We start from the raw sequence: 12187 nt of genomic DNA, 5'->3' as shown, positions 1-12187 counted from the left end.
TAGTCTAACTCAGGACCCTGGAAACTGTCAGGACCTCTTATAGATGTCACTGGTGCTTGTCAGCTGCGTTCCTCTGTGGGAATGGGTATGTCTGAGGGTGACTTTGTTGTTTTAGGAGCTGGTGACGTTCCAGGATGTGGCTGTGGACTTTACCCAGGAGGAGTGGGAGCATCTGGATCCCTCTCAGAGGCACCTGTACAGAGAAGTGATGTTGGAGAACTATGGGAATCTCATCTCCTTGGGTGAGAACAGCATCTTCCTGAACCCATCTGCTTTCTCTCGGGTTCAGTTGTATAGAGTAAATCCTGAGGGGATTTGCATCTGGGGGTCCACATATTCCAGATCCCTTAATGGTAGTGGGTATCAGATTTGAGAGTGCATAGAAATACCTGAGGTGAAGGCAAGAAATGCCAGTTCCTGTCCAAATTAAAGGAGACTAAAGAGATAAGACAACTAAATGTAATGGCTTATTCTAGATAAAAAATATCTAGGAAAAGAGTGCTAAACGGAACATATTTGAGACAATTGGCATCATTTACAAATTAGCTGTGAACTAGATACTAATACTGCGTCAATGTTAAGTTTCCTGATTTTGATGGCTGTACTGTGGTTATGGAACAAAATGTCCCTGTTCTTAGGAAATGTGTACTGAAAGAATTTAGTCATAGAGAGCCATGGGGCCTGTAACTTTCTCTTAAGTGGTTTAAAAAAGAATTGTGTGAGAGAGAATAATAAAGTAAATGGGCCAAATATTAACAATTGGTGACTATGGGTTAGGGTTCTACAGGCATTCTGTTCTGCGTATCACTCTTGCTATTTTTCTCTAAAGTAAAAGGTTATCCAAAAAATCTGCGTCCCTAGGTTCTATCACCAGGGCTACTGATTCAGTGGATTTGGGATGGAGTCTGCATTTTTATAAGTCTCTTCAAACCACACTTTGGGCAGTGCTTCTCTGGTGGACACAGAATCATTACTGCCTGTTCACCCCACTGAGAATTATTACTGTTGTATATTGCAAATAGGCCTCTTCACTGAAGTTCCTGGAACTCCTGGAACCATTTTTTTCTCTGGGGGAGAAAATATTTGTTTGTTTGTTTATTTATGTGTGTGTGTGTGCGCCTACATATATATAAATATAAAATGTGATTTTGATGCGCAGTGGTTTTATTCACCTTTCCCAGTCTTCATAGGACCTTCATGAATACCAAGTGATAAGATTGACTTGTGGCAGGGTCCTTGTCCACATCATATTGCCCTAATCCACCTGTCTTTCCCCTCAAGCAGGACATCTGCTGTCCAAACCAGAAATGATTGCCCATTTTGAACAAGAAGATGATGTGTGGATGGAGGAAAAAATACCAAGAAGCTCCTATTCAGGTGAGAGCCAGTCAGCCAGGAGAAAATGCCATTAATAATCCTATGAATCCATGAAGGGGTGGGTAGCAACTTCAAAAATATATATTATTTGACTTTTTATGCTGATAATTTAATTGAAAATATTTAAATATTTATTTGATTGGAGGCAAATATCTTTTTTTTCACATCTTTATTGGAGTATAATTGCATTACAATGTTGTGTTAGTTTCTGCCGTATAACAAAGTGAATCAGCTGTATGTATACATATATCCCCATATCCCCTCCCTCTTGCGTCTCCCTCCCACCCTCCCTATCCCACCCTCTAGGTGGTCACAAAGCACTGAGCTGATCTCCCTGTGTGATGCAGCTGCTTCCCACTAACTATCTATTTTACATTTGGTAGTGTATATATGTCCATGCTGCTCTCTCACTTCGTCCCAGCTTACCCTTCCCTCTCCCTGTGTCCTAAAGTCTATTCTCCATGTCTGTATCTTTATTCCTGTCCTACCCCTAGGTTCATGAGAACCATTTTTTCTTTTTTTTAGATTCTATATATATGTATTAGCATACGGTATTTGTTTTTCTCTTTCTGACTTACTTCACTCTGTATGACAGACTCTAGGTCCATCCACCTAACTACAAATAACTCAGTTTCATTTCTTTTTATGGCTGAGTAGTATTCCATTGTATACACGTGCCACATCTTCTTTATCCATTCATCTGTCAGTGGACACTTAGGTTACTTCCATATCCTGGTGATTGTAAATAGTGCTGCAATGAACATTGTGGTACATGATTCTTTTTTTTTTTTTTTTTTTTTAATTTATTTAATTTATTTACTTTTGGCTGTGTTGGGTCTTTGTTGCTGCGTGCAGGCTTTCTCTAGTTGCGGTAAGTGGGGGCTACTCTTCGTTAAGGTGCACAGGCTTCTCATTGTGGTGGCTTCTCTTGTTGTGGAGCGCGGTCTCTAGGTGCGCAGGCTTCAGTAGTTGTGGTACGTGGGTTCAGTAGTTGTGGCTCGCGGGCTCTAGAGCACAGGCTTAGTAGTTGTGGCGCATGGGCTTAGTTGCTCCGCGGCATGTGGGATCTTCTTAGACCTGTGTCCCCTGCATTGGCAGGCAGATTCTTAACCACTTTGCCACCAGGGAAGCCCCATGACTCTTTTTGAATTATGGTTTTCTCAGGGTGTATGCCCAGTAATGGGATTGCTGGGTCATATGGTAGTTCTATTTTTAGTTTTTTAAGGAACATCTATACTGTTCTCCATAGTGGCTGTATCAATTTACATTCCCACCAACAGTGCAAGAGGGTTCCCTTTTCTCCACACCCTCTCCAGCATTTATTGTTTGTAGATTTTTTGATGATAGCCGTTCTGACCGGTGTGAGGTGACACCTCATTGTAGTTTTGATTTGCATTTCTCTAATGATTAGTGATGTTGAGCATCCTTTCATGTGTTTGTTGGCAATCTGTATATCTTCTTTGGAGAAATGTCTATTTAGATCTTCTGCCCATTTTTGGACTGGGTTGTTTGTTTTTTTGATATTGAGCTACATGAGCTGCTTGTATATTTTGGAGATTAATCTTTGTCAGTTGCTTCATTTGCAAATATTTTCTCCCATTCTGAGGGTTCTCTTCATTTTGTTTATGGTTTCCTTTGCTGTGCAAAAGCTTTTAAGTTTCATTAGGTCCCATTTGTTTATTTTTGTTTTTATTTCTATTTCTCTAGGTGGTGGGTCAAAAAGGATCTTGCTGTGATTTATGTCAAAGAGTGTTCTTCCTATGTTTTCCTCTAAGAGTTTTATAGTATCTGGCCTTACATTTAGGTCTTTAATACATTTTGAGTTTATTTTTGTGTATGGTGTTAGGGAGTGTCCTAATTTCATTCCTTTACATGTAGCTGTCCAGTTTTCTCGGCACCACTTATTGAAGATGCTGTCTTTTCTCCATTGTATATTCTTGCATCCTTTATCAAAGATAAGGTGGCCATATGTGTGTGGGTTTATCTCTGGGCTTTCTATCCTGTTCCATTGATCTATATTTCTGTTTTTGTTTCAGTACCATGCTGTCTTGATTACTGTAGCTTTGTAGTATAGTTTGAAGTCAGGGAGCCTGATTCCTCCAGCTCCATTTTTCTTTCTCAAGATTGCTTTGGCTATTCAGGGTCTTTTGCATTTCCATACAAATTGTGAAATTTTTTGTTCTAGTTCTGTGAAAAGTGCCATTGGTAGTTTGATAGGGATTGCATCGAATCTGTAGATTGCTTTGGCTAGTATAGTCATTTTCACAATGTTGATTCTTCCAATCCAATAACATAGTATGTCTCTCCATCTCTTTGTATCATCTTTAATTTCTTTCATCAGTGTCTTACAGTTTTCTGCATAAAGGTCTTTTGTCTCCTTAGGTAGGTTTATTCCTAGGTATTTTATTCTTTTTGTTGCAATGGTAAATGGGAGTGTTTCCTTAATTTCTCTTTCAGATTTTTCATCATTAGTGTATAGGAATGCAAAAGATTTCTGTGCATTAATTTTGTATCCTGCTACTTTACCAGATTCATTGATTAGCTCTAGTAGTTTTCTGGTGGCATCTTTAGGATTCTCTATGTATAGTATCATGTCATCTGCAAACAGTGACAGTTTTACTTCTTTTCCAATTTAGATTCCTTTTATTTATTTTTTTCTTCTCTGATTGCTGTGACTAAAACTTCCAAAACTATGTTGAATAATAGTGGTTAGAGTGGGGATCCTTGTCTTTTTCCTGATCTTAGAGGAAATGGTTTCAGTTTTTCACCATTGAGAACGATGTTGGCTGTGGGTTTGTCATATATGGCCTTTATTACGTTGAGGTAAGTTCCCTCTATGCCTACCTTCTGGAGAGTTTTTATCATAAATGGGTGTTGAATTTTGTTGAAAGCTTTTTCTGCATCTATTGAGATTATCATATGGTTTTTATCTTTCAGTTTGTTAATATGGTGTATCACATTGACTGATTTGCGTATACTGAAGAATCCTTGCATTCCTGGGATAAACCCCACTTGATCATGGCATATGATCCTTTTAATGTGCTGTTGGATTCTGTTTGCTAGTATTTTGTTGAGGATTTTTGCATCTGTGTTCATCAGTGATATTGGTCTGTAGTTTTCTTTTTTTGTGACATCTTTGTCTGGTTTTGGTATCAGGGTGATGGTGGCCTCGCAGAATGAGTTTGGGAGTGTTCCTCCCTCTGCTATATTTTAGAAGAGTTTGAGAAGGATAGGTGTTAGATCCTCTCTAAATGTTTGATAGAATTTGCCTGTGAAGCCATCTGGTCCTGGGCTTTTGTTTGTTGGAAGATTTTTAATCACAGTTTCAATTTCAGTGCTTGTGATTGGTCTGTTTATATTTTCCATTTCTTCCTGATTCAGTCTTGGAGGTTATGCTTTTCTAAGAATTTGTCCATTTCTTCCAGGTTGTCCATTTTATTGGCATATAGTTGCTTGTAGTAATCTCTCATGATCTTTTGTATTTCTGCAGTGTCAGTTGTTACTTCTCCTTTTTCATTTCTAATTCTGTTGATTTGAGTCTTCTTCCTTTTTTTCTTGATGAGTCTGGCTAGTGGTTTATCAATTTTGTTTATCTCCTCAAAGAACCACCTTTTAGTTTTATTGATCTTTGCCCTTGTTTCCTTCATTTCTTTTTCATTTATTTCTGATCTGATCTTTATGATTTCTTTCCTTCTGCTAACTTTGGGTTTTTTTGTTCATCTTTCTCTAATTGCTTTAGGTGTAAGGTTAGGTTGTTTATTTGAGGTTATTCTTGTATCTTGAGGTAGGGTTGTATTGCTATAAACTTCCCCCTTAGAACTGCTTTTGCTGCATCCCATAGATTTTGGGTCATCGTGTTTTCATTGTCATTTGTTTCTAGATATTTTTTGATTTCCTCTTTGATTTCTTCAGTGATATCTTGGTTATTTAGTAGTAGCCTCCATGTGTTTGTATTTTTTACAGTTTTTTTCCTGTAATTGATATCTAGTCTCATTGTGGTCGGAAAAGATACTTGATACAATTTCAGTTTTCTTAAATTTACCAAGGCTTGATTTGTGACCCAAGATATGACCTATCCTGGGGAGTGTTCCATGAGCACTTGAGAAGAAAGTGTATTCTGTTGTTTTTGGATGGAATGTCCTATAAATTTCAATTAACTCCATCTTGTTTAATATGTCATTTAAAGCTTGTGTTTCCTTATTTATGTTCATTTTGGTTGATGTGTCCATTGGTGAAAGTGGGGTATTAAAGTCCACTTCTATTATTTACTGTCGATTTCCCCTTTTATGGCTGTTAGCATTTGCCTTTTGTTTTGAGGTGCTCCGATGTTGGGTGCATAAATATTTACAATTGTTATATCTTCTTCTTGGATTGATCCTTTGATCATTATGTAGTGTTCTTTGTCTCTTATAATAGTCTTTATTTTAAAGTCTATTTTGTCTGATATGAGAATTGCTACTCCAGCTTTCTTTTGATATCCATTTGCATGGAATATCTTCTTCCGTTCCCTCACTGTCAGTCTGTATGTGTCCCTAGATCTGAAGTGGGTCTCTTGTAGACGGTATATATATGGGTCTTGTTTTTGTATGCATTCAGACAGTCTGTGTCTTTTGGTTTGAGCATTTAATCCATTCATATTTAAGGCAATTATTTATATGTATGTTCCTATTACCATTTTCTTAGTTGTTTTGGGTTTGTTTTTGTAGGTCTTTTCCTTCTCTTGTGTTTCCTGCCTAGAGAAATTCCTTTAGCATTTGTTGTAAAGCTGGTTTGGTAGTGTTGAATTGTCTTAACTTTTGCTTGTCTGTAAAGGTTTTAATTTCTCCTTCGAATTTGAATGAGATCCTGCTGGGTAGAGTAATCTTGGTTGTAGGTTTTTCCCTTTCATCGCTTTAAATATGTCCTGTCGCTCCCTTCTGGCTTGCAGAGTTTCTGCTGATAGATCAGCTGTTAACCTTATGGGGATTCCGTTATATGTTATTTGTTGCTTTTCCCTTGCTGCTTTTAATATTATCTCTTTGTATTTAATTTTTGGTAGTTTGATTAATATGTGTCTTGGCATGTTTCTCCTTAGATTTATCCTGTATGGGACTCTCTGCACTTCCTGGACTTGATTGACTATTTCCTTTCCCATGTTAGGGAAGTTTTCAACTATAATCTCTTCAAATATTTTCTCAGACCCTTTCTTTTTCTCTTCTTCTTCTGGGACCCCTATAATTCGAATATTGGTGCATTTAATGTTGTCCCAGACGTCTCTGAGACTATCCTCAATTCTTTTCATTCTTTTTTCTTTATTCTGCTCTGTGGTAGTTATTTCCACTATTTTATCTTCCAGGTCACTTATCCGTTCTTCTGCCTCAGTTATTCTGCTACTGATTCCTTCTAGAGAATTTTTAATTTCATTTATTGTGTTGTTCATCATTGTTTGTTTGCTCTTTAGCTCTTCTAGGTCCTTGTTAAACGTTTCTTATATTTTTTCCATTCTTTTTCCAAGATTTTGGATCATCTTTACTATCATTACTCTGAGTTTGTTTTCAGGTAGACTGCCTATTTCCTCTTCATTTGTTCAGTCTGGTGAGTTTTTAACCTTGCTTCTTCATCTGCTGCATATTTCTCTGTCTTCTCATTTTGCTTAACTTACTGTGTTTGGGGTCTCCTGTTTGCAGGCTGCATGTTCGTAGTTCACGTTGTTTTTGGTGTCTGCCCCCTGTGGGTAAGGTTGGTTCAGTGGCTTGTGTAGGCTTCCTGGTGGAGGGGACTGGTGCCTGTGTTTTGGTGGGTGGGGCTGGATGTTGTCTTTCTGGTGGGCAGGGCTGCATCCAGTGGTGTGTTTTGGGGTGTCTGTATGATTTTAGCCAGCCTCTCTGCTAATGGGTGGGGTTGTGTTCCTGTCTTGATAGTTGTTTGGTATGGGGCGTCCAGCACTGGAGCTTGCTGGCCGTTGGGTGGAGCTGGGTCTTAGCATTGAGACGGAGATCTCTAGGAGAGCTCTCGCCGATTGATATTATGTGGGGCCAGGAGGTCTCTGGTGGTCCAGTGTCCTGAACTCGGGTCTGCCACCTCAGATGCTCAGGCCTGACACCTGGCCGGAACACCAAGACCCTGTCAGCCACATGGCTCAGAAGAAAAGGGAGAAAAAAAGAAAGAAAATTAAATAAATAAAATAATTTTAAAATTTTTTAAAAATTATTAAAATAAAAAGAGCAATAAAAAAAGAGAGAGAGCAGCCAAACCAGTAAACAAATCCACCGATTATAACAAGTGCTAAAAACTATACTAAGATAAACGTAAAAATCAGAAACAAGTCAGTCGCAGACAGCAAACCCCAAGTCTACAGTTGCTCCCAAAGTCCACTGCCTCAAGTTTGGGTTGATTCGCTGTCTATTCAGGTATTCCACAGTTGCAGCGTACCTCAAGTTGACTGTGGGGATTTAATCCGCTGCTCCTGAGGCTGCACAGAGAAATTTCCCTTCCTCTTCTTTGTTCGCACAGATCCTCGGGTTCAGCTTTGGTTTAGGCCCCACCTCTGCATGTAGGTCGCCCTCAGGCATCTGTTCCCGCCCAGACGGGATGGGGTTAAAGCAGTAGCTGATTAGGGGGCTCTGGCTCACTCATGTGGGGGTGGCGAGGTGGCGGGGTGTGGGAGGGAGGGGTATGGTAGTCATAATTGGAATTGACATTGCAACAGCCTGAGGCGCGCCATGTGTTCTCCCAGGGAAGTTGTCCCTGGATCATGGGACTCTGGCAGTGGCGGGCTGCACAGGCTCCCAGGGGTGTGTGGATAGTGACCTGTGCTTGCACACAGAATTCTTGGTGGCCACAGTAGCAGCATTAGCATTTCATGCCCATCTTTGTTGTCTGAACTGTTAGCCGCGGCTCGCGCCCGTCTTCTGGAGCTTGTTTAGACGGTGATCTGCCTTCTGTGGGCAGACAGGGAAGGAATCTCCTCTCCTTGCGCACCCTGAAACAATGGTTTCTTTCCTCTTAGGCAGGTCCAGAGTTTTTCCCAGACTCCCTCCCGGCTAGCTATGGCGCACCAGCCTCCTTCAGGCTGTGTTCACACAGCTAACCCCAGTCCTCTCCCTGAGGTCTGACCTCCGAAGCCCGAGCCTCAGTTCCCAGCCCCCACCCGCCCCGGTGGGTGAGCAGACAAGCCTCTTGGGCTGGTGAGTGCTTTTCAGCACCAATCCTCTTGCGGGAATCTCTCCACTTTTCCCTCTGCACCCCTGTTGGTGCGCTCTCCTCTGTGGCTCTGAAGGTTCCCCCCTGCCCACCCCCCGTCTCCACCAGTGAAGGGGCTTCCTAGTGTGTGGAAACTTTTCCTCCTTCACAGCTCCCTTCCAGAGGTACAGGTCCCATCCCTATTCTTTTGTCTCTGTTTTTTCTTTTTTCTTTTGGCCTGCCCAGGTACGTGAAGATTTTCTTGCCTTTTGGGAAGTCTGGGGTCTTCTGCCAGCGTTCAGTAGGTGTTTTGTAGGAGTTGTTCCACATGTAGATGTATTTTTGATGTATTTGTGGGGAGGAAGGTGATCTCCACGTCTTACTCCTCCACCATCTTGAAGGTCCCCCCCCATATCTTTTTTTATAAAAGCATTAAATGCCCAAGCTCCTCAAATTCACTTGTAACCAGCATTACCATTTTCTTAGTTCCTCATTAAAATTTTGACAGTTGTTCACTCCATAATTGTATGAAAGTTACATTTTTAGCTTTTTGATAATTATACTTTGACAACATTAACCCATTTGTAGCTCATGGAATATGACTTGGTGTTTCTAGTAACATTTAGTTTCCTTGACTAAGGAAAAGGTCCCCAATATCTTCCCATTCCCCTTGAAGCAAAAATGAAAAATCTAATGTCAGGAGGACAGAGACCAGCAACAACACTTCTTCACTCAGTGAAGTTTCTTTGCCTTACCAGTACTGCCCAAGTGTGTCCAGGAGTACCGTGCAGCCTCAGACAAAAACCTCTGCTCACTTTCATCATCTAATTTTCTTTGTCCCAGGAGTCAAGGATGAGAATGATGGGATTCTCTCTTGGCCAGTATCTCCAGGAGAAAAACCCTATAGCTGTCCCCAGTGTGGCCAAGACTTTAGCCAGCTCAGAAACCTTCTAATTCACCCGTGAACCCGTACGGGAGAGAAGCCCTCTCCATATGACGGGGGTGGAAAAGCCTTCAGTGAAAGGACAATGGACCTTAACCTTCCTGTGCTCCTTCCAGGAGACAAGCCCTACCGATGCATGGAGTGTTCCAGAGTCTTCAACTCAGAATCTGCTCTGAGAAGGCACAGGAAGGACCACATGGGAAAGAAACCTCACACATGTGAGGAATGTGGGAAGGACTTCAGCCGTAGCTCCAACCTGTCCATCCATCGGCGAGTACACACAGGCGAGAAGCCCTACAGATGTGGGGTGTGCGGGAAGGACTTCAGCCGCAGCTCCAACCTCTCTATCCACCAGCGCATCCACACAGGTGAGAAACCCTTCAGGTGCTGCGACTGTGGCAAGGACTTCAGCCGCAGGGCAGCCCTGCAGATCCACCAGAGTGTCCACACAGGAAGGAAGCCTCATGCCTGTAAGGTATGTGACCGGGGCTTCACCTCACGCTCTACGCTGGCACGACACCAGCAGGACCATGCAGGAGACAAGGCCTATGTGTGTGACACATGTGGCCGGGGCTTCAGCCAGAGAGCCAACCTCTACCTGCACCAGCGTGTTCACACTGGGGAGAGGCCATTCCGGTGCGAGGCCTGTGGGAAGTGCTTCAGCTGGAGCAAGGACCTGGGTATCCACCAGAGGGTCCACACGGGAGAGCGGCCCTACAGGTGTGAGGCTTGTGGGAGGGACTTCAGGCATCGTTCGGCCCTCAAGAGGCACCAGAGGGTGCACACAGGGGAGAAGCCCTACCCCTGTGCCGTGTGTGGGAAGGGCTTCAGTCAGAGAGTCCATCTGCAGACGCACCAGAAAGTGCACTGTAGGGAGAGGCTTCCAGGATTGGGCTCTGCACATGCAGGTGCCTTCCGCAGCCAGGGTGAATGCCAGGGCATGGGTGCTGAGGTGCACAACATGGATCAGGCTTAATGATGTTTGGCATTTATTAGTATTTATACAGAAAAGAGAACAGATCAACAGCACTTAGATAGATGGAGAAATAGAACATTTTCAGCCCTCCCAAAAGACCTCTGCATGCTTCTTTCCGCTCACTACCCCACAAAGGGAGTCACTATCCTGACTTCTAAAACCATAGATTGATTTTGCAAATTATAGAATATCATACAAGTGGAATTACACAATATGTAATCTTTCATATAGAACTTTATTCACTCAGTGTCTGCATCCATGTTGTTGCATGTATTCAGAGGTTCATTCATTTTATTACAGAGTAGTATTCCATTGTTTGAATGAACCACAGTTTGTCCATTCACCTGTTGATGGACATTTACATTTGGGTTATTTCCAGGTTTTCCAGGTTTTGTTCGTTATGAATAAAGCTGCTGTGAGTATTTGGGTACACATCTTTGTGTGGACATATACTTTAATTTCTCTTGGGTATATACTTAGGAGTAGAATTGATGGGTTTTTTTAAATTAATTTTTTTAAAGATTTCTTTGATGTGGACCATTTTTTAAAAAGTCTTTATTGAATTTCTTACAATATTGCTTCTGTTTTATGTTTTGGTTTTTTGGCCGTGAGGCATGTGGGATCTTAGTTCCCCGACCAGGGATTGAACCTGCACCCCCTGCATTGGAAGGCAAAGTTTTAACCACTGGACCGCCGGGAAAGTCCCTTGATGGGTATTTTAAAACTTGTAAAAAACTGGGCTTAGTATTGTCTTGTACATTGGATTTTTACATATACTTGGAAAATTTCAAACAAATACAGAAATGGAACAGTGTAACAAACACTCATGTCCCCATCATCTAGCTTCAGTAATCAATTCATGATGAATTTTGTTTCCTCTATTCCACCCTGCTCCCTCACACACAGTCCTGAAGTATTTTAAAGCAAATCCTAGACTAGGATATTGTGTCATCTTTATATAGTATATATCTTCAAAAAATAAAGATTTGTTTAAAATGTTTTTCCAAAGAATCACTCTGTTTAAAAATTTTTTTTATTAAGGTGAAATTCAGAAAACATAAAATTCACCATTTTAACCATTTCAGAATATATTATTCAATAGTTTTAAATATATTCACAATGTTGTACAACCATCTCCACTGTCTGATTCCAGAATATTTTCATCAGGCCAGAAAGGAACCCCGTTACTATTAAGCAGTCACTTTTCATTCTCCCCCTCCCCCAGCCTCTGGCAACCACTAATGTACTTTCTGTTTCTATAGATTTGCCTATTCTGGACACTTCATATAAAAGGCATCAGACAATACGTGCTCTTTTATGTCTGGCTTCTTTCACTTAGCATAATGTTTTCAAGGTTCATTTATGTTGTAGCATATATTAGTACTTCATTCTTTTTATGGCCAAACAATATTTCATTGTATGGATATACAGCATTTTAAAATCCATTTTTAAGTTGACGGACATTCGGATTGTTTCCAGTTTTTGGGTTTTATGAATAATGCTACCATAAACATTCATATACGAGTTTTTCATTGAGCATATGCTTTTAATTCTTTTGGGTATATATGGAGGAGTGGAATTAGTGGGTCATATGATCATTCTGTTTTACTGTTTGAGGAACTGCTGAATTGTTTTCCATAGATCCATTTTATCTTGCCATCAGCAATGTATGAGAGTCCCACTTGCTCCACATCCTCAGCAACACTTGTCATTTCCCATATTTTGTTTGT

At 41.0% G+C, this 12187-nt stretch overlaps 1 protein-coding gene across 8 annotated transcripts in view; it reads left to right on the top strand.

Moving 5' to 3' along the window:
* The window catches only part of LOC309649390 (uncharacterized protein), a 35022-nt gene extending 23565 nt beyond the window's left edge, over positions 1-11457 (top strand). For 7 of the 8 annotated variants that reach the window (XM_082439397.1, XM_082439394.1, XM_082439392.1 and 4 more), the window contains 3 exons: positions 116-242; positions 1282-1377; positions 9598-11457. In XM_082439397.1, the coding sequence (XP_082295523.1) occupies positions 116-242; positions 1282-1377; positions 9598-10457 (1083 nt within the window). In that variant the 3' untranslated portion in view covers positions 10458-11457. The remainder of the gene's footprint in view (positions 1-115; positions 243-1281; positions 1378-9597) is intronic. The other variant, XM_082439396.1, reaches the window with a different exon arrangement.
* The last annotated feature ends 730 nt before the right edge of the window (positions 11458-12187 follow it).

This window comes from Balaenoptera physalus (genome assembly GCF_965194825.1).
Source record: "Balaenoptera physalus genome assembly, chromosome: 19".
Taxonomy (NCBI): domain Eukaryota; kingdom Metazoa; phylum Chordata; class Mammalia; order Artiodactyla; family Balaenopteridae; genus Balaenoptera; species Balaenoptera physalus.
This window is presented reverse-complemented; position numbering and strand designations above follow the sequence as displayed.